Genomic DNA, 23,603 nt, shown 5'->3' on the forward strand with positions numbered 1-23,603 from the left:
AACAAACAAATAAAAAAATGACCTGGAAGTCTTTAGAAGGCCATGCAGTTTTCATGCAGATTCTTGTCAGGAAAAGGCTGGCTTAGCTTTCATGCATGACATGGGTATTGCTGCCGAAAACGTACAGTATTTACACTAGGGAGCAACGGCAAATGTGTCTACGCAACTGAGCTTGTGAGCATGTCGCTCTTTTGGTTGGCTTTGCTTAGCTTGTCTCAGCACTGCTGCAATGCTGAATGAGTGAAATATCCTGCGGAGAAAAACACTGGACTTGGGGCGAGCTTCGCTAACCGCTAACAACGTCTACCACGTCTGCAGTCAGAACGGGAGGGGAAGGTCAGTCACTGAAATCAGTGCTCTAGCCTGAGTTCAAAGTCGCAGAAAAATACGGAGTCACAGCAGGACTGTGAGTTAAAAGAGGTGGACGGTGATGCAGATGAGAAAGGCAACGCAAAGGCTTCATTACACTGTGCTGCAACCGTGTAAGGAAAAACCTAACAAAACATTTTTTCTCCATCAACTGAGCACTCGACACAGCTTTGCGTTGTATGCAGATCCAGCATACTGAACAGGACAAACAGAAATAGTCAAAACACAAAATCATCATCTCTACATTCAGTAAAGCAGAAACAGATCGGTGTGGGAATGGGTGTTGGGCTAAATCAAAAACAGAATCAAAAGATATCTAGACTGAGTAAGGTGACCTATAAAAACTAATGATCCCACACACAATAAAAACAAAAAAAACCTCACAGCAACAGAAGACACACCCCTCCCCCAACCACACACACACACACACAGACACACACTTACTTCTAACAAACAAAACCAAAATCTCAGACAGAGTTCAGCTGCTCTTGAATCAAAGGCCATCTGAGAGGACATGTGGAGAAGCTCCTAAACACGGCGAGCCACCCCCCCCCCCCTGCCCTCTCAGGCCCTCCGGGGCATGGCCCCTCACCACTCCTCCTCCTCTTCCTCACCCTCCGTTTTAACTGGCAGGGTGGGTGAGAGGGCGTGCGGCAGCGGCGAGGCCAGTATGGCCTGGCCGGATGGGCCCTCCTCCTTCTCCAGGTCAGCATCCTCTTCCTCCTGCTCGTCCTCTTCCTCATCCTGCTCCTGCGCCTGTTTCTTCTGGCAGCAGGGTTTGTAGAGGTGCGGGTCGATGAGCACTTCCCCGAAGCGGCCTTTGTATATGATGCCACAGCACACTCGCTGCCTGGAGACAAGGAAAGACAACACTCCATTCACAACTCTGTTCACGTACGATAAAGTGGCCGTCCTGACATGCTGATACAGCAATGAGTTAAACTGTTAAACTGTTTGACTAATCGAATTAGCAACAAGCATGTAACATTTTTGGATGCAGTGACTTTAATATTGTTAGGAGAAGCAGAATGAGCATTAGATTCAACAGTTTAACAATGGTGACAGTCAGCTGTCATGATCTCAGGGCTTGGGCTGGGTGGGTACCGACATTCGATACCAAAAAGGCCCTGACCGAAACATCTTGGTAGCACAGAGTACCAAAAAACGTAAATTACTACGCTACTACGAACTAAACTTTACCACAGATGAAAAAATAAGTCTGATAAGTCTTACTTATGCATTAGCTGGCTAGTTACCTAACTAAACATATTGAAGAGGTGAAAAGTCTGGTTCTATTTTGACAAAGTTAATGAGAACAGTTCCCAGTGCAACAAGTGTCTTAACCCTTTATGGCATATCAATAACAATAATGTGCTTGTCCTTTGTGAATAAAGTTTTCTGTTTTTATTTATTCTACATGTCAGTTATGTTTATCATTTTAAGTCTGTAATATTTAAACCTATGATGATACCTAATGTTTCTAGTGCTGAACAGTTTCCCGTGTTAACTCCCTGACACGAGGAGGACTACGCTGTCTGCTTTATCGGAGCAGTTTACAGAGGAAGACTTCTGCTGATGTTGCCAGGCCTTGAATGCAAGTATGTGTGTGTACAGGCATCTAGGGTTAGTGTGACAGTGTGAAACAGAGATTACTAATGTTGGCTGTTAAATAAAACATTGTGTGTGAATAATTAGTTTATCTGTGTTTTTTCTGTTTTGGTATCAAATTCAACATATCGTATCAGTATCGAACATTTTCAAAGGATTCTCAGTCCTAGTCAGGGCATCAACAAAGGTCACAAACAAAATGAAGTGGAGTTCACGGAGTCAAATACCTTTTCCAGTATGTCAGGTCCAAGAAGGAAAAGACTGGGGATCGGGTGGAGCCCGGAGCCAGCTCTGAATCAGAGCCATCGTCTGATTGGTTGCTATAGCTTGGAGATTGGGCAGGACTGGCGCTGGAGGTTGTGCTGTGAGCATCAGAGTCTGATGGAAAAGAAAGAGAGTGTTCAGGACGGAGATGCTGACAGCACCACACCGCCAGAGTTGAACAAGATCACAAGGATGCTTCCCAAAAAAACACAAATAAACAACGCACATAGCAACTCTTGAAAGAAAGAAGAGACTTAATACAAACAACTGCTTTCTGCAAATACGTTAAAACAGAAACTGTTGGTTAGAGGCAAAGAGCATGCAGGGAAAAGAGGACGTGAACGTGAGTAGAGTTTAATTAAACGAAGGAAAATTAAACGGAACGTGAAAGTGCACCAACGAAAACAAAAGAAGCCTACGCAACATTAATGACCGAGATTCGGCCAACGGAATATAAAACAACCAAAACTTAACACACGTTTAAAGGACATGACATTAGCACCCTCGGGCGGTGTTGCAAATGATGGAGAACTCAAACTACACAAAGGAGCAGTGGCAACAAATCAACACAGACACGAACAGGTCACTTGACGGAGGAGCGCGCAACAAACGGCGAAAACATAAACGAAGGCACGTGCCGCGCGCCGCCGCATAACAGAGGCTGCCAGCAGGGGGCGTGCTGCTACACTGCCAAATTTTTTTTTAACACTTTTGAACTTTTAGTGATTATCTATATGTCCTTCATAATAAATTAATTGAATCAATTCCTCTCTATAAACGCATAACACACACAGGTGGTGTGTACTCACTGTTTTTCAGTTCATTCTGAACCCGGCAGATCTGACTGGGCCTGATCCTTCTGGAAAGAGGCTTCACCTTCTTCGACCGCACGGTCATCTTCAGACTGGGCCCTCCACGCGCATCAACGACCTGTCAAACACCACCACAGCGTTGGACCACAGACAACTCACGCAGTGCACGTTCAGAAATGAGCAGCCCAGCAACGTGAATCATAATCATGGAAGGTGACTTGGTCCCTGATTGGGTGGTTATGGTTCTGGGGATTCTGGGAGTGTGCTTACATGATTCCAGTTCTTCTTGGATCCCACCGGGAGCTTCTTCCAGCGCTTCACCAACAGCACGCAGGCATTGCAAATTTCACCAGAGCGGGTTTCGCCAAGGCTGTAGGTACATAAAACCTCAGTCCGCATGCAAACCATATTTCCTAGAAGCACTTAATCATGTGCATACATCAGTCTTACAATTAACAAAACATAGACCTGCATGGAATACAAGCCATGTTTTGTCAATAAATTACACTGATTATATTAAATAATTAACCACATTAACTATATCATGACTTCTTTTGTGGGCATTTTAACATCACACTGAATCAGTACTGCATGTAATATGCATGTAATGGTGTTACTAATAGATTATTCAGCAGTTACACCCTAATCATATAATCAGCATGCAGTAAACACAGAGGAGCCGGTCTAAACGAGGCAATGAGCTCACCCAAAGCAGCTCTGGAAGTCTCTCTCGTAGCGTTTGCTGTCCGTGAAGCGTGAGCTAGAGGACTTTGCCCTGCAGATACAACAGCCGTCCAGACTGCGGTACATTTTCGGCTTGTGAAAGCCAAACATCTAGAATTGTAACGGTGGAACTGGGATTAACAAGAAATTCAACTTTTTTTAAACATATGGTCTAGGTTTTTAGTTGGCATTAAATAGATTCTGGAAGATTAAGTTACACATAAAACTATTTGCTTTTTGCTATAGTGTGTTCTGGCTTTGAAGGCCAATACCATACTGATGGTCAAAGATGCGCTTCTGAATAGCCTAAGGTGCACTTCTTTGTAGTTTTTATGTTGTTCATGTATTCTTTCCCATATTCTATTAATGGTGTAGGTTAGCCATTTTCAAATCCACGTACACAATATACTCATCTAAGTAAATGTATTCTAGAAACGTGTTCAGATTTGCATTTTGTCAGTAGTTATTACCATAGTATTGTATAATATTGTCTTCAAAATCGTTTTTAATAACCAGGTTTCTTAACGTTTATGACCATGCTTGAAATCTAAACCATTTTATTCCACTTCTAGTTTACGTGTGATGCTAGATTTGGCATTTAGAAGATATTTACTATTTACTTTTAATAAACCTCTCAGAAAGAGAGAGAGAGAGAGACGCTCCATGAAATGGGCTGGACTGCTGGATCTGGGTTATCAGGCGCCGCGTTAATAGGACGAGCAGCGCGCGGCAGCTGCAACCCGTGTTATATAACTGTGGTGATGACGCGATCAGAACCTTCACAAAGGTCCATGAAGAACATTCAAAAAATCGTATTTTAAGTAGGTCATTATTACAATTTAAGTTTAGTAATGCATGTACTAACAATTCATTTAGGAGGGAGCGATTATTTTTCGTGACAAATGAATTTCAGAACTATTAAGTTCTGTAATTGTATTCAAATTCATAAAAGCGGAGCCGAGTTTCTTCTGGGAGTCCACACACTTCCCGAACCGAGACGCTGAACTCGGTCCCGCTGCGCCGCCCGTCACTCAAACATGGCCATGGTTCCGAGGAAAACCGCCATAAGTGCACTCAACACTCGTGTTTATGTTTCTGGGTGACTCGAACGTAAAGACGCAGGTGTCGTGAACGCGAAGCGGCCTGTAGAAGCGCGCGAACACGGAGAACGTGCGCGGCTCCATTTTGACCACCCCTCCCCATCTGGTTGCGGGAGCGCGGCGTACCGCACGGTGCCGTTCACACCGTCGCCCTCGGCCCGTTTCCGTCGCGTTTTGGCCATTTGGCGGGTTTTTACTTGGTACATAAACATGTTCGTCGTGTTTACGTGTTCAAAAGCCCACAGCTCGACCTTCCGAGGGAAGGCAGCAAGATGGAGAAACGTCCCCACACGCTGCCCTTTGTTGTCCGCCGGGCTCTGCGTCAGTGGCTCGTGCGGCTCCGTGTTCGGTGGGACCGTGAGCACGCGCCGCCCGTGCAGCGTCGCTCGAGCGCCTCGAGAAGCCAACGAAAACACATCCAAATCTACATTTACCTAGTATTCTTTTGGGAAAATATAAAATAGTAAAAAAAAATCCTGAAAAAGCAAACGAGCCAAGCTTTATATTTCGGGCCAGGTCTAAATAAGCCAACGATTCCTATTTAACTCAAAATCAAGTTTGTATTTAAAAGTCACATGTATTGTTTGGGACGTGTGAATCCGTGTAGTTGTGCTACACCACCCTATGCGCTATGACTTACTTATTCAATTATGTTAGTGTAGCCCAGAGCTCCCAAAATTGCAGGTTTGTTTTGAAGCACACCCACCAGGAGTGCAGCGTTCGCGGTGGACGTGAGACCACACACACGCACAAGTCGTGGAGTTAGGCGCTGCACCAAAGTAAACAGGGTTCAAACCAGCTACAAACGACATGACTTTTCCTCTACGAACTTACAATACACGCAACGTGCAGATCTGTGTAATATTCGTCTGGTTTGGCTGTTTGTGGGACAAGTTTCATCTCAATAAAGTGTTACGTACGTAGGATAGCCGAAAACGCCGACGACACATTTAAAGGGCCGAAGCAACTGTTTGCTCTTAAACACGTTATAGCATATGCGCTTTCCAAATATAACCAAAAAGTACAACACGCCGCTCAAATCGATCTGAATCCGTTCTGATATCAGACACTTGACCCACTATCCGCAAAAGATGTGCGCGCCTTAAAATGGCATGCGCCGTGTCGCCACACACATGTTCCTTATGCGTAAAAACGAGGCACATCACCCTTCAATACAGTGCGCGATTTTCAGCACCATTTCAACAAGTATCCAAAGTGGTCTCACCCGTGCCACTAATGTATCTATCTAACCTTTGTGACCGACGCGATCCCGCTGATCCGCGCATCGCATTGTCACACTCACAAACTTATTTAAGCGGCCTCTCGAAAGACGCAATGACACCTTCTGCAAAGCGATGTACGCCAAAACCAGTTGAATTACTTTTTTTAAAGTGTCACACTTACCTTGGCGAAGAGCAAGTTTGTCAATCAAATGGAATAGGCGGTGAATTGAAAGCGTCGCGAATGTTACTCCTAAAACAATGCGCCACTGCTAAGCACGCCACTCGTTAATGCCTCACTTTCTGTCTCAGTATAGTAAAATGTTTACGCATGCGCCATTCTCCGTCCACCATTTTCTGAATTTCTTCAATCAACCCTATTTGCATACGGAGCTGACGTTGGGTCGCGTCTACATTCTATTGTCCATATATGGAAGAGAAATTTGCGCGGGAAACGAGGGTGGGTCCCGTTGCTAGGGCACGCGGCATTTCAAATCCGTGCATTGCGACTCCAGTGGGGGGAGCTACTGGAGCTACTGCGGCTGCGCAGATGTTGGAGGAAACGCGGCCAAGCTCCCCAGACCCAGATCAAAATGGGCTTTTTATTTTAGGTTATAGCTAGTAGGCTAGTTGATACATTATTGGGTTTTTTTGTGTAGAATTGATACGGCGTAGTTTTACATTTTATTGCAATGTTTTTTTACCTCAAGAGTAGGGTACCTTTATTACAAATTATTCACCAAACCCAACGCAACTTCTACATTTTTAGATTAGAGTGAGACTGAACCAGTGAATGTATTCAGGAAACCTCAAAAAGCTCATCCTACCCCTGCCGACAAAAGCCCAACAAACGAACACATTTATTATTATTAATAATTTACACATATAATTATTCCATAAAAAAGTATGAATTAAATCCAAAAATCCTATAATTTTTGTATTATATATACACAATTTTTTTTACTGTAATTAGAAAAGTCTTAAAAGAAAACCTTTATTTTTTATTAGAATAAAATGGAATATATTATTCAGGCTAATATGCTATATATTAAGTTACTATTAGTTTATAAAAAAATAAATTATTAACAATAATAATAATAATAATAGTGGAAGACGGCAAAATTATGAACAGGCCCAAATACATCAGTGAAATGTCAGAGGATGTTGTGTTAGAACTTGGTGTGTAGGTTGTCTATAGCAACCAAAAAAACAGGAGATGTGCTTAAGAACATACTGAGCAACTTTAATGCAATGTTCCATAAATATCATGAACACAGTGGTCACCTACCCATCACAGACAGCTGGAGGAACCTACTCATGTCACATCTCCAGGAAGGACAGTCCATGATCAACGGCAGAGCAGAAAGACCAAACTGCCTAAGCAGTCACAGGACAAGCGAACTCTAGACATAGACCCGGGAGCGGCTCCAGAACCGAGCCGAAGTGGGGAAACGAACGTGCAGTCTCAGCCGCGCTCCTGACCTCTGGGACACGTACACTAGCAGTGTCAACAGAAGGGAAAGCTCCAGTGTTTTACACCATTTACCCCAGCACAGGAGCCAGAGAAATGCCAACGCACACCAACAATTCACACAGTGAAGTAACATAGGCAGAACAAAATATATGGTATGTTGGGAAAATAAATAATAGTAAACCTTTAAATCCAGTTCAGTAAATTAACCAGTGTCTTTAAAAAATAAATATATGGAAGCAATCCATGACTTAAAAAAGAAAAGGAAGAACACCACATGACTGTATACAGGTGCCCTCTCGAATATTTGAAGAATAGTTCAGGTTGCAACACTGAAAACATTCAACTCAAAGACATCAGTGGACATTTGCTGCTGCGATAGCAGCTAATGGATGATTTACTTAGATCTACCTGTTCTAGACTCACTGTCCACTGTAAAGTCCACAACACTTTGTGTTTTGGTCTATTATAGATCTGGGGTAAAAAAAAGCAAGGAGATTAAATTATGCTTCATCAGGATGTGCAACACTGCAGTTATATAATGAGTCTTTTTGGACTTAAAACCCCCATCAAGATGGTCTTAAGAACAGAAATGGATCTATATATAAGAACATAGGACAACCGTGCCAGAAAAATATTTAAATCAATTTCTAAATTTGCTACTAGCCGAGTTGAGAGATTCTGCTGTCTCATGAAACTGCTCAAGAAAAAGTAAGTTACCATCACCATGGCAACCTGAAGAGGCCAAACACTGCTCCCAAAAACACTTGCTTTAAATTCATCAGTGTGGATAAAATCAGTACAAGTTAAACGCTATGTTAATGTGGTAACTGCTGAGGTCTACTGAGACAGTAGATGGCATCAATAAGTTATTGCTGTCCTACTTCCAGTGTTTTTGTTTTGTTTTCCCTAAATATAAAATCGTAAAGTGATGCTGATTCATTTCAAAACAAACCAAGGTAATACTGACTGGCAAAATAACCTCCTCCTGCCAAATTCTTCTCATAAGAACATGTGTGTGCACATTCCCACCCCCACACAGAGAGATAGAGAGACAACGTGCTGAGATCCACTACAGCGGTTCGTGGTCCTGCTGGAATGTAAGCTCCTACTACAGGAGTCTTGGTTCCACCCGAGCAGCCACTTCAGTCTGTTGCAGATTTTCAACCATAGAAATGTCCACTTGTGGGCAATATTGGACCCCAGTTTTATTCAGAATGTTTTGTCATTCATGTCTTTAACACCAATGAACAGCTGTGCGATTGGGCAATAGCGTAGTGATGCGGAGCACACCGACACTAGAGGCCTTTCAGCGCTTAAGTTCTATATCCAGCAGCAGCAAAGCCATCCTTTAATGCCTTTACTGAAGTTCCTCTCATGTGGGTTCACGTGAAACACTGACAAATGCTTCCTCTAAGGGGGGAGAACACAGATGGCTTGGTGTGTAATGGACAAACAAAGTAGAAGAGAACTCTCTGCTGTCAAACACCCCCGCGCGGCCGGTTCAGCCAAACTCGGAAGAGAATCCACAGTTGTTTTTGTAGAAGAAAACAAACGCACAGGACTTCCGCCAATAATGCGAACCCCAGAGAGCCTGCGATACTGCTGCGAAGCACCTTCGCTGCTCCCAGTGGTGAAGGAGATAGCTACATCAAAGCTTCCTTTAGTCTGGAGCTGCACAGGAGCCCCTGGACACGCGCCGGTCTGGAGAAAAGCGGGCGGGGAGCGAGAGAGGCAGGGAGGCGGGGCGGGAGGAGCCTAAGCCTGAAGCTCCGACGCATTGGAAGGGGCGGGGCCAGGGTTACAGCTCCACCCCCTTGGTGATTGAGCTCTCCAGAGTGATGGGGAAGTCGTGGAGCGTCTGCAGGGCGGCGACGAGAGCAGCCACAGCGTGGCGGTCACGCAGGAGCGCGACGTCCTCGTACATGCGCGCGATGTCGGGACACTCCACCAGCAGGGGGAGCCAGGCAGGCAGCAGTCGGTCTCTGTGAAAGAAAGCGAGAACACCAGAGTGTCACTGAAGAATGCGTGAACGTGTGCAGCGCAGGTGTGAAAGGCGGGTGCTCTGACGCACGGCCCCGCCAGGCGAGCTCACCTCGCCCCGAGGCAAACCAGGAGCTGGAGCTTGCCGTCTTTGCCAAGGCTGCGCGATGTGTTGTTGATGGCATTAGCGTAGCGACAGAGCGTGTTGGCGGTCAGCCGGAGGTGCTCGGCCATTTCCTGCAGACTGTCCATCTGATCAGCACCCTCCAAATACATCACTGTCCTCTCTGGTAAAGAAATGTGGCACGAGACAAACAACTCAAGAAAATGCATATTTACCCACTGTGTCATAAATGAACCACAGGTATGGATGAGTGACGGTGTAGCAAACAAGCATGCAGTATGACATGTTGTGTAACGCTACTTGCACAAGGGGGATCCAAAGTGCATGAATTTACCACTGCTGGGAAACAAATGACTGAGGTAAAAAGATACGAGGGTAGTTCAGTCTTTTCTGTAACTAGCGCACTACATGTATTCAGTCCCTTGTGAAGCTGTTGCTATAATCATATTGATGACATTTTACACTTCCTGTGAATAGCAGGGTGACACTTTCAAACCATGAGAACTCACCTATGAAGTCCCACACGAAGACGGTTTTCTGGAAGAGGCGGGCAGTGCGGAAGCCGTGGTGGAAGACCTGCTCCAGGACGCCCACCAAGCCCCCCTCTCCACACAGAAGAACGGTCAGGCTGCCTCTCTGACAGGAGGGAGAGGAAGAGCCGTCCGTGAGGAACCACCCACACGCCCACCCACACGCCCACACACACACACACACACACACACACACACACACACACACACACACACACACACACACACACACACACACACAGGCTCTCCCAGTCACCTGCTCAGACACACCCGCACGCCCTCACGCTCACGCGTACTCGCGGTCTCAACGCAACGCTCACCTCTTTTTCTGGCTTTTGAAAATGTTTCACAGTGTTGTTCACAGCTTCACTGAGAGCTTCCTGTATCTGTTCAACCGTTGGTTCTGAAGAGACAAAGACAACATTGGAGCAAAGTTAGGCTGTACATCGACAGAACCGCTGGTCAACATAACGGTCATTATCAAACTGTACTGACCTATACATGGTAAATATCACAATACAGCATGTGCAGTAAGAACACACAGTCAAACTCACTGTTTGCCCGGCCCGTGAGGGACGTTATGCTGATTCGCCGAAGTTGTGAGGGTGAGCGCTGAGGGGGCGGAGTCTTAGCCCCTCGAGCCATCTCTTCTTCACTGCACGGAACCATTAACTCACCAATCAGGACACGCTCCAGACTGCCATCGTCCACACCCTTCCCTAGCCACCGGCCACAAGGGAACCTGGGAGACAACGGTCCAATAATGAATAAATACTGAGAGAAACACACACACACACACACACACACACACACACACACACACACACACACACACACACACACACACACACACACACACACACACACACACACACACACACACACACACACACACACACACACAGACAGTACCAGGTAACAAGGTGTGAGAGAGCAGATGGAGACCGAGGGATATGCAGGCAGGAAGGGGCAGGTACCAGGGCTCATATAACCGGGCTCACCTGTACGTGTGTCCTGTTATCTCATTACGGACCATCACACAGTCCACCAGCCACTTGGCCAGAAGTCCAGCATTATCATGGCCCAGCTGTACTGTGGTCAGCTTCCCCAGGTTCTGACACTGTAGGGTGCACACGGGCCGACACACACACACACACACACACACACAGTCAGCAACGTTACGAAAGCATCTGAAAACGGGTGAAGGAGGCACTGTGTTAGTCACACACCCCACCATTAAGAAGGAACATTTGCTTTATTTGACTAGTCATGTACAAACAGAGGCTCAGACACTCAAGACTACTCATCTGTTCTAACACACAGAAACCATGTACTGAGAAACAACTATAGGGACCCACCAGGATTTCAAGACACTAATCATCTTGAATGCCATTTTCATGTAAACACTGAAGAACGCTTAGCACAAGAAAATGCTTTAGACAGAGATGAATGGAAGTCGGTTCTGAATTAGAGTACTGCAGAAAACCACAATGCTTCTCCAAAGCAGATGTGTTTTTTTTATCCGTCAGTCTCAGTTCCAGACACCATACAAAGCCACGGCATGAAAATGACAAGCAAGCGACTGAAGTAATGAACAAGAAGGTGCCCACAGAGTAGCAGAAGGCAGGCCCAGAGGGCGTGTGAAGAAAGGAGGGTGGGCGGAGCCACAGAGATGTGGGCAAATGAGCTCCTAACCTTGAAGAGGGCGGAGATGTGCGTGTGAGGCCTAAAGGCAGACTGGGGAGGGAGAAATCACGGGTTAGGATATGGATGATTGACAGCAGGAGAAATGGCAGCGATTGGCTCTCCGCACTTAAGGCTACACCCCTTCCGGAGAGCAGGCCCTTCACCAGCAGAGCTCGGACGCAAGCACAATGGAAACCTGCTCCCACGTATGAACCATGAACCTCTTAGCTGCTCAACGCGAGCGCAGACGCGAGAGGGTTCTGAGATTCAGAAGCTCATTTTCGCAGAGTGGATATAGATATGAAAATTATATAACAAAATAATTATTAGCTTTTACATTGTAATTAGAGTTTCAGTGATAATCCGGAGTAATTTGCTACATTCACTTGCAAATGTTAATGTATTCCAGTGTCCTATAAAATGTCCTCATTCCAATGTTCTATAAATGTCCTCGGTGTTGTGGAGTTATGTACTTGTTTGTCAGATGGAAATGTGTCTGGAGATCATATTTCATTAACAGTTATTGCACTGAATAAATCACACTGGAAACTTACCATCATCTCCGAAAATAGTCACAACACAACAGCCAACGTATATTTATACAACACAATATGACTACAGTCATAACAGGAATAAATAAGAATCATTTAAGGAAGGTAACTGACACCATGTCTAATACTTCGCATTTGTTTTGGTCCATCAAACTTAAACAGGTTCAACAAATGGAGGAGAAAGGGCTTCAGCTAACTATACTGTTAACACGCTGCAGCTGTTCAACACTGTTACCATGAGAACAGCACGGCCACGCTGATGTCTGAGCACACTCACGTCAAACGTCATCTCCAGAACGTTCTTTGGGATCTGCATGATACCAGAGTCACCCAGTTCGCCAGACACGCACACCCAGGGGTTTGATGTCGTCATGGTGTTACTCAGCTTCTTGATGGGGATGATGACAACCCGGTATGGAATCACTAAAAGGACAAAATACCAGAATACAGCTTTAGAGGATGCTAGAGGTCATCATCACAGAGGACAGATGATCATAAAAAAGCTTTAAAGGATTCATGTATGAATCGCCTTGGAGGTCCTGTACCATGTAATAAAAACACAGTACAATAGTGACATCAATTACAACCACATACGCACATAAAGGTTATTTGGTTTATTTATTCAACAGAGTTGAAAGTAACCCTACAATCTACACGAGTGGCAAAATAAACAAATCCTCTCCCAAAGCATCAAGCAAGAATTTCCCCCACAGCGCTGCAAACTGCACACTTCACATGCCCCAGGCACCGGGAACATGAGCTCAGATCAGCTGAAGCTACGCGCCACCAGGGGCCAGAGTTCATCTGCCAGTTCCAAAAAGGGAGTTTTATGTGTCTGAGTCATAATAAAAGATTCTACATGTTGTCAGAGGTTTGTAGAGAATACGAGGCCAGCAGTGGTGAAGGAGAGTCAAGATGGAGGATGAGGCAGGAAGGAGAGATTAAAGGGACAGGCGGTGGTGTAGGAGAGGGGCACACGGGGCCGCCCTGCAGGGGCCCTCAAGCTGGGGGGGGGCTCCAGTATGGAATCGTAAATTTAAACATCATAACAATTTAAAAAGGGCCTCCACCCTGCGCTACGCCCCAGGGGGCAGGTTCAGCAGTTTCAACCCACGCCTTATAAACACCATTGTCGTTCATCATCTATAGTTTCATAAAGCACAGGGTGACTCACAGCTCCCAGAAACACAGCGCTTACTGTAAGCTGATTTATAACATAAGAGATGAAGCTGGTCTATGGTAAGTAAACAGCACTGTTAAACAAACAACGTAAAGTAAATCTTGACGACAATGTGCCGTCATGATGTCACTAAGGGCAGGTGTCTCCACAACCTCCTGGACACAGAGGTTGTTAAAGGCAGCACACTCAATTTAATTAATCTATTGATTCGGTTGTTTTTGTTTAGTTTCTTAAAAGGCTGTTTAAGTTACCATTATTATGGTTGTTTGGCAAAAGCCCATAATTAATATCACTGGTCAACGTTAAACTGTGAATGTACAGCTGTAATGTGGAACTAAAAACCAGACAGAATGGTGCAATTTTTTTGTTCAACAACTGGGGCAGAAAATCTATAAATAGATTCTACAGTCTCTTGTTTTTCAAAAGGGAAAGAGGCATTTAGCAATTCCGTTCGACCATTTGAGTACAGTGAACTCATTGTCGTGTTCAAGAAACCAGTCTGAGATGATTTGCACTTTATGATGGACCCATTATCCTGCTGGAAGTAGCCATCAGAAGATGGGTACACTGTGGTCATAAAGGGATGGACATGATCAGCAACAATACTCAGGTAGGCTGTGGCATTGACACGATGCTCAGTTGGTACTAATGGGCCCAAAGTGTGCCAGGAAAATATCCCCCACACTACTGCAACACCACCACAAGCCTGAACCGTTGATACAAGGCAGGATGGATCCATGCTTTCATGCAGTCATGTTGCTGATGCCAAATTCTGACCCTATTCTGAATGTTGCAGCAGAAATCGAGACTCATCAGACCAAGTAACATTTTTCCAGTCTTTCATTGTCCAATTTTGGTGAGCCTGTGTGAATTGTAGCCTCAGCTTCCTGTTAGCTAACAGGAGTGATACCTGGTGTGGTCTTCTGCTGCTGTAGCCCATCTGCCTCAAGGTTCGACGTGTTGTACGTTCAGAGATGCTCTTCTGCATGCCTCAGTTGTAATGACTGAATATTTGAGTCTGGCCATTCTCCTCTGACCTCTGGTGTCAACACGGCATTTGCACCCACAGAACGTTTTTTGGACCATTCTCTGTGAACCCTAGAGATGGTTGTGTGTGAAAATCCCAGTAGATCAGCAGTTTCTGAAATACTCATAACAGCCTGTCTGGCCCCAACAACCATGCCACACTCAAAGTCACTTATATCACCTTTCTTCCCCATTATGAGGCTCGGTTTGAACTGTAGCAGATCGTCTTGGCCATGTCTACATGCCTAAATGCACTGAGCTACTGTCGTGATTGGCGGATTCGACATTTGCGTTAATGAGCAGTTGGACTGTTGTACCTAATAAAGTGGCCAGTGAGTGGAGCGTGACTGTATGTATGTGTGTGTGTGTGTGTGTGTGTGTGTGTGTGTGTGTGTGTGTGTGTGTGTGAGATATAGGACATATACAAGTACTGCACAGTGGTCATAGGGATTTTGAGTCAAACTTAAGCAGGATAGTGGCCAGGTCACTACATGATGCTGGTGAAGAAAAACGCTTTCTGACTTGCTCCTCCAAAACACCCCAAAGTGGCTCAATAATATTTAGATCTGGTGACTGTGCAGGCCATGGGAGATGTTCAAGCAGCAACCACAATTGTTTTTATGATGTCATCAGGGATTACTGAGATTTCATAAAAAATCACAGCATCAGTGGCCATAAACAGCTGGTCCTTGTGTGTGTGTGTGTGTGTGTGTGTGTGTGTGTATTCCATGTGCACTCACTGATGGTGGTGAAGACGCTGGTAAAGCAGAAATAGTCCACAGCATTCAGACTCAGCAGATGGAAGAGAAACTGTTCTTTTTCCTCTTCGCAGCGAAGGAAGGCGTACCGCTTATACAACTTCCTGTGGACAAGTCCAACATTTAGAACCCACAACTCCTGCTTGCTTGTGTAAACTATGTCTGGCGCTGGATGTGTGCACACGTGTGCATGTGCTTGTGAATGTCTGCGTGTGCATGAATGGTGCATGCATGTGCACATACGGCATGACATGCATGTCTACCAGTGGCGGATGCTGGTCTTTCAAGGAGAGGAAGCTCAATTTCGGCTTGAGTGATATAAGTCAGTCTCCAAACACAAGCAGCTACAACAAAAACCACCAGAAATAGAAGCTCGATTTGTCGCTAGTCGTTTTTAACGAAGAAAATGCCGCTAAGAAGATTAGGAAAATCTCCGGTTCAACTCAGAACAGAATTAAAATAAAAATTAAATTAAATGCTGCCGCGGAGGTTTACACCAAAAGATTGCTGATTCACTCATTTTGCTGTCAATCAAAAAGGCATTCAGCCTCAGACAGATCATCCAATCATCATGCAGAAGCTGAGCGTCCGGGCCAGCCGAGGCCGGCCCACTGCCCCATAGACCCCCAGAGACGCTGAGCGTCCGATGGGCGGGACAAAGCCCAGCATTTATCCAATGGCTCGTCTCGTTTCGCTGCACTCTTTGCTTTGCTATTGAACTCTGTAGACGCTCAGCGTCCACACCGTTTAAAGCGCTGTGAAGCTGCGGGACTGAGTGAGAGGAAAGCCGCGTCGTTACCAGTGATAAGAAGCTGATCCTGAACAAAAGTCGAGCGCGTTGTAGCGCATATTTAGTCAATGACATGTACACACAACAGTATATGTTTGATCACTTATTTTTTGACATTTTAGGGGAAGCTGAGCTTCCCTTGCAGTCTTGGAGCAATCGCCACTGATGTCTACGTATGCGTGTGTGTATATCTTGTACCTGGTTAAGGCGCGTGTGTGTGTGTGTGCATCTTGTAGCTGGTTAAGGCGTGTGTGTGTGTGTGTGTATCTTGTACTTGGTTAAGGTGTGTGTGTGCGTGCGCGCGTGTGTATATCTTGTACTTGGTCAAGGCGTGTGTGTGTATGTGCGCGCGTGTGTATATCTTGTACTTGGTCAAAGCGTGTGTGTGTGTGTGTGTGTGTGTGTGTGTGTGTGTATATCTTGTACTTGGTCAAGGCATGTGTGTGTGTGTGTGTGTGTGTGTGTGTGTGTATATCTTGTACTTGGTCAAGGCGTGTGTGTGTGTGTGTGTGTGTATATCTTGTACTTGGTCAAGGCGTGTGTGTGTGTGTATCTTGTACTTGGTCAAGGCGTGTGTGTGTGTGTGTGTGTGTGTGTGTATCTTGTACTTGGTCAAGGCGGTGTTGGTCAGCAGTTGTCGGAGGTGCTGTGAGAGCAGCTTCTTCTCTAGAGACAGGCGGATCCAGGCTCGAGCTCGACCCACATCAGTCTTGATCTCCTCCATGTGCTGGATATGTCTGTGTGTGTGGGGGGGGGGAGGGGGGGTGGTGGTGGTACACAGTACATTACTAATCAAGGGTCAAAAACATGCTTTTCATACTGAGGGAGGGAAATTTTTATTTTATTTTTTTATATTTTAATTCTGGAATTAAAACAGAAGTGTGTGTGGGTGTGTGTGTGTGAGTGTGTGTGAGTGTTCACACACATCACTGTCCAATGTAAAGAAAGCAGCATTTGACTGAAGAACTCTACTGTAATTATTTTCTCCAAAACCTGCTGACATGGGGCCGACATTTGACGTAGGTTCAGAGTTTTATGTTCACAGTAAAACCAGCTGCTGTGGTGTTTCCCTCCTGAATCATCGTGGGAAGCTTGTGCCTCTGGAAATGTTGTGTTGCTCATTTCACCCAAGTCTCGTCCTCAGGTCAGGAGCGGGGCAAAGCGCGGTTGAACTGGGGAGTGCTAGCAGCATCGGTGTGGGGAGAGTGAGCGGCGTGGGGGGAGAGTGAGCGGCGTGGGGGGAGAGTGAGCGGCGTGGGGGGAGAGTGAGCGGCGTGGGGGGAGAGTGAGCGGCGTGGGGGGAGAGTGGGCGGCGTGGGGGGAGAGTGGGCGGCGTGGGGGGAGAGTGAGCGGCGTGGGGGGAGAGTGAGTGGCGTGGGGGGAGAGTGGGCGTTGTGGGGGGAGAGTGAGTGGTGTGTGAAGGCCCAACCTGGTGCCCTCACCTCATGTCCTGCACAACAGAGACGTGCAGTGCTGGGAGACCCACAGACGACTCAGACTTGCGCCGCTCTGGTCCGTTGGACACTGGGAAGGGAGGAGAGCCACGGAGGTTTACACAGCACGTTCATGTTTGGGTATAAAGCCGGTGTGTGTGTGTGTGTGTGTGTGTGTGTGTGTGTGTGTGTGTGTGTGTGTGATTCCAAGTATGGCAGTACCTGGAGAATCTGTCTGTTGTTCCAGCCTCTCCTCTCTGACCTGGTAGTGCATTAAGTGGGACCACAAAGCAGACTTGCCCTGCAAACATACACCACACACTCTATGTAAAAATGTGAATAGTTGGACTGTTTCAAGTTATTTAATTCAGTGTTATCTGTGTGTGTGTGTGTGTGTGTGTGTGTGTGTGTGTTTATTAGTCCGTGCTCCTGCCCACCTGTTTGATCTGAAGGCCGTGGCTCCAGATTCTCTCCAACAGGTCACACATGCTGGCGATGAGCGTGTTCTCCTCCAGACCAGTGATGGTGGCCTCACCGTGGCCCAACTCCACCGCCTCTCCACCCATCTTATCCACCAGCATACGCTTAGTCTGAACACACACACACACACACACACACACACACGCTACATGATGTCACACAACACCAATGAGTCCAAACACTGCTCAGTTTAACGGTAGAACGTTCAGTGGTGTGGCTCCATTATCTGCTCATAACAGCGGTGAGTAAAGACGATGAGGAGCACACACCTTCATCCTGCACTCCTTCAGCAGACCCTCCACAAACTTGCAGTTGGTCTGGGCGATGACGGCGGGCGAGAGGTCAGACAGCTTGGGTTGTCTGGTGGTCTTCCCCAGACCACGCGTCTCCTGCACGCACTTCTGTACGGGGACACGGACATGAGCCTTAAACCTACACGCAGTGTGTGTGTGTGTGTGTGTGTGTGTGTGTGAAATCATTGTAAATAATCAACATTTTGTGCATCGTGACGGTAATAGTGGGAATTGGGAACTAAAGGTATTCAGTTCTCTGCAGTAGAACTAGGACTGTAGGAGAGGTCAAAGGTTGAAGACACTGGGTTACAGGTGGGTTTACAGCACACCAGAGAGGCCTGCCAGCTTTGAACACTATGGCAGGACTGTTTGGGGACTGCTACAGCACAGCACAGTGTTTGGAGTCTCTGAGGTTGGTTTGGCTTCAACACTGAGGTCGGGGTAGGTTGGGTGTACTGGAGGTGCTGGTTAAGGATCTAGACAAGTCCAAACAAGGTTCAGTTGGTCAGACAATGGTGGGCCTCAACATACCAGACAGCTGGCTGAGAAGGACTTTTTGGGTGGTTTAACAGGAGGGGGTGGTGACTTGTCCCACTCCCAGAAAGCCATAGAGTTCTGAACGACCAAACACCCCTCCACCTGCTGTGGAGTGGTACAGCCCACACCCCACAGCATTCAAATGACGGACGCCACAGACAAAAGACAAGAAAAAGAAAAAGGAGCAATACAGCACAAAGAAAAGGAGAAGAGATCGCATAGAGAGAAATAAAACACAGAAGACACGCAAGACTAAAAGAAAATAATAAAAATGACAAGATACACACAGCTGACCAGTCTAACAAAAGCATTTGGTAATTTTAATGGAGTTTACATTTTAAAAACACCCTCTCACACGCGCACACACACACACACGCGCGCACACACACCTCTTTGTGGTCAAATTTAAATCCAGTTACTGGCTATAACTTCAGCTGCTGATGGCACATGACAGAAATCCAGTGACTGGAGCAGTGTATGATAAATGGCCAATAGTGATTCATGACTTCTACCAAATGACTGTAGATCAGCACATTACACTATACCTAACCGAGCTTTTGAAATATGTTATTAGGCATCCACACACTGCACATATACTCAAAACATCAGCATGGATGAAGCAACAGGGAAAGGAAAGAAAATATTCAGACTCAAAAGACAAAAGGAGAAATTAAATACAGGTTAAAGCAAAGTGACATGGAACAGGCATGAAAATGGGTCAGGGGTTAAAAAGGTGAGAAGACCAGGGGCGGGGCATGTGACGTCATGGGGATACGGCGACGGGGCATTGACATGTGGGGGGGGGGGGGGGCGTTGACATGTGAGGTCATGGGTATACGGGGGGGGGTGGCTGCTGGTGTATGGGGATACAGCGACAGGTGATGCCAAATATTACGGAGCCCGTAAGGTGACATCATGTAAAAAATATAATAACGCGGCCACGACTTACTAACGCATGCGAACGAGATAATTAACGCGTGCGAACAAGATAATTAAGTATTACTTTATATAAAGCCAGGTTTACCTTCCTTGGGCAGTCAGTTCGCGAACATCCCTGGGACCTGGTTGCTTTGCTGTGAAAAAATAAACTTTGTTGCCGCGTGTGAAAGGCGACATTAGTATCTCGTTCCCACGCGTTAATAAGTCGTGGCCACGCGTTATTAATTTTTTTTTACATGATGTCACCTTACGGGCTCCGTAAAATATTGTAAAATCCATAAAAAAACTTTTTTGACTGTCATGTCAGTGGATTCAATGTATGGAGCCAGATCCGTAAACACGAGAGGCCGCTTTCGCCATTCCAGATGGCTCAGTCAAAATCATTACGTCTTAATGAAGCAATAAATACATCAGCAGCGAAAATGAGTGTAAAAATACCAGGTTCACGTGTTTTTATTTTCTAACATGGGCTAAAGCACAGGGTAGACTCAAACGACAAGCGTTTACAACTTCATCTTCAACCTTTTCAGCCCTGGCGCGAATGTCCTCACACGTCCCTGGATTCACCAGTTACAACTACAGACACACTAGAAAAAAATATCTTGATTCTTATTTTATGTCACCGTTAACCACACGGGGTTGACGCGAACTTAATAGGCCCATCCATCTATAAGAGCTTGTGGCTAGATCTGACAGTGTTCAACGCTGTAGCGAACGGCAGTAACTTTGTTTTACCGCAAAATATGAAAACGATTGAAACCATTAATAACCCAATTAAATCCACTGGGAAATGTACGATCTGGTAAATGTAGTGGTAAATGTATGATCTGGTAAATGTATGATCTGGTAAATGTAGTGGTAAATGTACGATGTGGTAAATGTAGTGGTAAATGTACGATGTGGTAAATGTAGTGGTAAATGTACACTATTCTGCCTTGTCCCCGGTGTAGCACTAGGTCCTGCTTCTCGTCCCGCTTAGCAGTAAATGAATAACATGAATGAAGAACGTTCGTATGATTGAAACGCTATTTGGCCTCTATGAAGGTTCTGGGCGGAAACTGCTCGCCACTGTCATTGAAATTGCCGATTTGGGAAGTGCTTTGTTTGCTTATTAAGTCAATATGATAATTAATACATATAATCTCCCGAGGCCCCCCCAAACAAAAAACTCATCGGATCTACACGATTCACGTAGGTCACCCTTTCCTTTTCAACTTCAAAACGGCGAATTTCGCCGAAAGGTGACAGATTTTCATGCCTGATGGAAGCCCTGAGGGGGCGTGGCACAGCAGAGGACAAAGGAGGCGGAGTCAGCGGTGGCCTGTACCTCTTTGAGGTCGTTGTCCAGCGGCAGGTGATCCGCCTGCTGTCTGGGCCAGTCCTTCCTGCGTGGAGCTGTGCAAGTGCGATTGGTCCACCTGCTGCAAGAGGAGGTGGGATTAAACTTCATCCACTAGAGGGCGCTCTCACCTCCACGGGCAGGTGGAAACCACAGAGGCCGCCAGCTTTCGTTTGAAGTAGTTACTTCATATCACCATGGGCATTTCAGTTTCAGACTTCAGTAATGCACAAATAATATTTAACAACAGGAGGCTAAAGTTGTAAAGTTTGTGTGTCTATTGGTGTATGTTCACTTTCACTTTTAAGCAAGCTGCATGTTTGTTCACTTTCTCTTCTTGTGAGGACAAATACTGGGACATTTGGACAAATACTGGGACATTTGAATAATCGGACAGTGTGGGAAGTTCACTTGCACGTCCTCAGCACGAGGCACAACTTCCCCGTCTGCTAGCGAGGGGAGGACGTGGAGGCGCCAGCAGGGGGCGCCCGTCTGCCTGAGGGCCATGAGGGCAGGGCTGCTCACTTGTTGGGGGGCCCCGAGGCGAGGACGTCAGCCTGCAGCGTGGGGAAGAAGCCCCGCTGGTATCGGCCCTGGCCGATCTTCATGTTCAACAGGTGGGGGTGGATGGCCGTGTGGTCGATCTTGGCATAGCGCTGCTCTGTGGCCCGAGCTGGAGACCAGAGGAGAGGTGGTGAGTCTGACAGAGCCCTCACACACACACACACACACTCACGCACACGCGCACACACACGCGCGCGCACACACGCGCGCGCACTGACCTCACTCGCACACTGACCTCACTCGCACACTGACCTCACTCGCACACTGACCTCACTGAATAATTCCAAGGCGAATATTACATAGCAGGAAAGATCTACCCTAATTTCAAGAAAGCCTCTATTTTTGTTTTTTAAAAATAGGACTATATTCTGTACATTAAATGGTAACTTATGGTGATAACGAAATCTGACAGATGCAGGCCTGACTTATCACCATGTCCCAATTTGAACACACTTTCTAAACAAGTAATGCAGTGTCTCCTTCATCTCTACACCACTGTGTTTGTGCAATTTGTAATTTTGATTAGTTAATATGGCTTCATGTATGGCTCCAGTGACGCTTACGGCCTTACATGACAATAAGCAGTATGTTTCAGAAGAGCCTCTAATAATGAGGCATACAAGTGGCAGTTTGATCAGTTTCTGTGACGTGTGCTCTCAAAGACATCGCTCTGGGGCCAGCAAAACAGGGAATGTTACCAGTTTAGCTGTCCAATAACGAGCTCAAAATCAGTGCTGCCTGTCGGGCTGAAAAATGTCTCTCACAGACACACACACACACACACACACACACACACACACACACCCCACAATGGCAGGCTCCTCTGTTAAGCCTTTGGCAGTCTTTCAAGGAGCTTCATTCGTGTGACTCATTCAACAGTACTGAGAGCTGTTCTGTTAACCCACCCCCCACCCCCCATCTCGAGTGTTTCAAACCTCCTTGACTGTCACCCTACGAAATCATTTTAATGAAAAGCAGTGGGATTTCTTATCTGGAATGCGTTTCCCTGCATGACAAATTGTACAAAATAAATTTGTGTTTCCGGGAAGTGTCAGAACAGGGCCATGGCCCCTCCGTTACCCGTGGCCCCTACGTTACCCCACAACACAGAGCAGCTTCATTAGCCACACGGTCCTCGCAGGAACAGTTTTGTGAACCCAGGGCCGCTGGGTGGATGCTCACCAGACTCTTTGAGGAAGGTGCACCTCTGGTAGATGGAGGAGCGCAGGCTGGGAGCTCGCACGTTGTGGAGACGGGCCTTCTGCAGCCGCCCGTCAAACACACGCAGCAGCGGCTCCTTCCCCTCCCACTGGGAGATGATCTTGTTGTCGATGAAGGTGGCGAACATTTGGGTCTCGATGAAGCGAGACAGGAAAGGCAGGTACGGCTCCGGCTGGTCGGACAGGAAGGAGGCCTGGAGCAGGCCATGGGAGGAGAGGGGAGGAGAGGGGAACGGGGGATTGCGTTACACAAACACACCACGCTAAACACATTTTAACCCAAACATATTCTATAAAAAGCGACGCGCCAACATGTTGAACTATTTCCTATGTGCAAACCAGTCACCTTGTCGAAGTTGTGCATCTGCTCACGGTTGGTGAGCCAGGACTCCAGGTCGGGCGAGTTCTGGATCACGAACGCCTCGTAGTCGGCGAACATGGTGGCGAAGCGTGCGGCGAACACCTCCCTCAGCTGCACGTTCAGCTGGGCGTTCCTCACCTCCTCCTCCTCCACGCCGCCCTTCCCCGCCGCGCCCTCCTCCCCCGGGGTCTGCTGCCCGGCCACCAGCGCCTCCAGGCCCGCCACCTTCACCCCCGTGCGCC

The 23,603-nt window shown here is 46.6% G+C and overlaps 2 protein-coding genes across 7 annotated transcripts in view; both read right to left on the reverse strand.

The window, feature by feature from the left end:
* Window positions 1-895: 895 nt before the first annotated feature.
* On the reverse strand, window positions 896-6,463 carry sinhcaf (SIN3-HDAC complex associated factor). Its single transcript, XM_077006810.1, has 6 exons — window positions 6,281-6,463; window positions 3,760-3,887; window positions 3,324-3,423; window positions 3,051-3,171; window positions 2,205-2,355; window positions 896-1,219 (listed from the first exon to the last, which is right to left on the reverse strand). Exons 2-6 carry the CDS (start codon window positions 3,885-3,887, stop codon window positions 958-960), a joined length of 762 nt encoding a protein of 253 aa, XP_076862925.1. The 5' UTR covers window positions 6,281-6,463; the 3' UTR covers window positions 896-957.
* An 852-nt stretch (window positions 6,464-7,315) lies between these two features.
* Window positions 7,316-23,603, reverse strand: part of dennd5b (DENN/MADD domain containing 5B) — a 35,791-nt gene continuing 19,503 nt past the window's right edge. For 3 of the 6 annotated variants that reach the window (XM_077006814.1, XM_077006811.1, XM_077006812.1), the window contains 18 exons: window positions 23,347-23,603; window positions 22,963-23,194; window positions 21,742-21,889; window positions 21,205-21,298; window positions 18,378-18,509; window positions 18,066-18,218; window positions 17,851-17,929; window positions 17,638-17,719; window positions 16,804-16,932; window positions 15,388-15,509; window positions 12,719-12,864; window positions 11,900-11,941; window positions 11,206-11,324; window positions 10,759-10,946; window positions 10,525-10,607; window positions 10,184-10,310; window positions 9,663-9,837; window positions 7,316-9,552 (listed from right to left, as the gene is read on the reverse strand). The exon at window positions 23,347-23,603 is cut by the window's right edge and continues 295 nt beyond it. In XM_077006814.1, coding sequence (XP_076862929.1) covers window positions 9,369-9,552; window positions 9,663-9,837; window positions 10,184-10,310; window positions 10,525-10,607; window positions 10,759-10,946; window positions 11,206-11,324; window positions 11,900-11,941; window positions 12,719-12,864; window positions 15,388-15,509; window positions 16,804-16,932; window positions 17,638-17,719; window positions 17,851-17,929; window positions 18,066-18,218; window positions 18,378-18,509; window positions 21,205-21,298; window positions 21,742-21,889; window positions 22,963-23,194; window positions 23,347-23,603 — 2,492 coding nt within the window. In that variant the 3' untranslated portion in view covers window positions 7,316-9,368. Of the gene's footprint in view, window positions 9,553-9,662; window positions 9,838-10,183; window positions 10,311-10,524; window positions 10,608-10,758; window positions 10,947-11,205; window positions 11,325-11,899; window positions 11,942-12,718; window positions 12,865-15,387; window positions 15,510-16,803; window positions 16,933-17,637; window positions 17,720-17,850; window positions 17,930-18,065; window positions 18,219-18,377; window positions 18,510-18,932; window positions 19,044-21,204; window positions 21,299-21,741; window positions 21,890-22,962; window positions 23,195-23,346 lie in introns of all 6 variants that reach the window. The other 3 variants (XM_077006815.1, XM_077006813.1, XM_077006816.1) reach the window with 2 other exon arrangements.

The sequence above is a fragment of the Brachyhypopomus gauderio genome, chromosome 5 (genome assembly GCF_052324685.1).
Source record: "Brachyhypopomus gauderio isolate BG-103 chromosome 5, BGAUD_0.2, whole genome shotgun sequence".
NCBI lineage: Eukaryota > Metazoa > Chordata > Actinopteri > Gymnotiformes > Hypopomidae > Brachyhypopomus > Brachyhypopomus gauderio.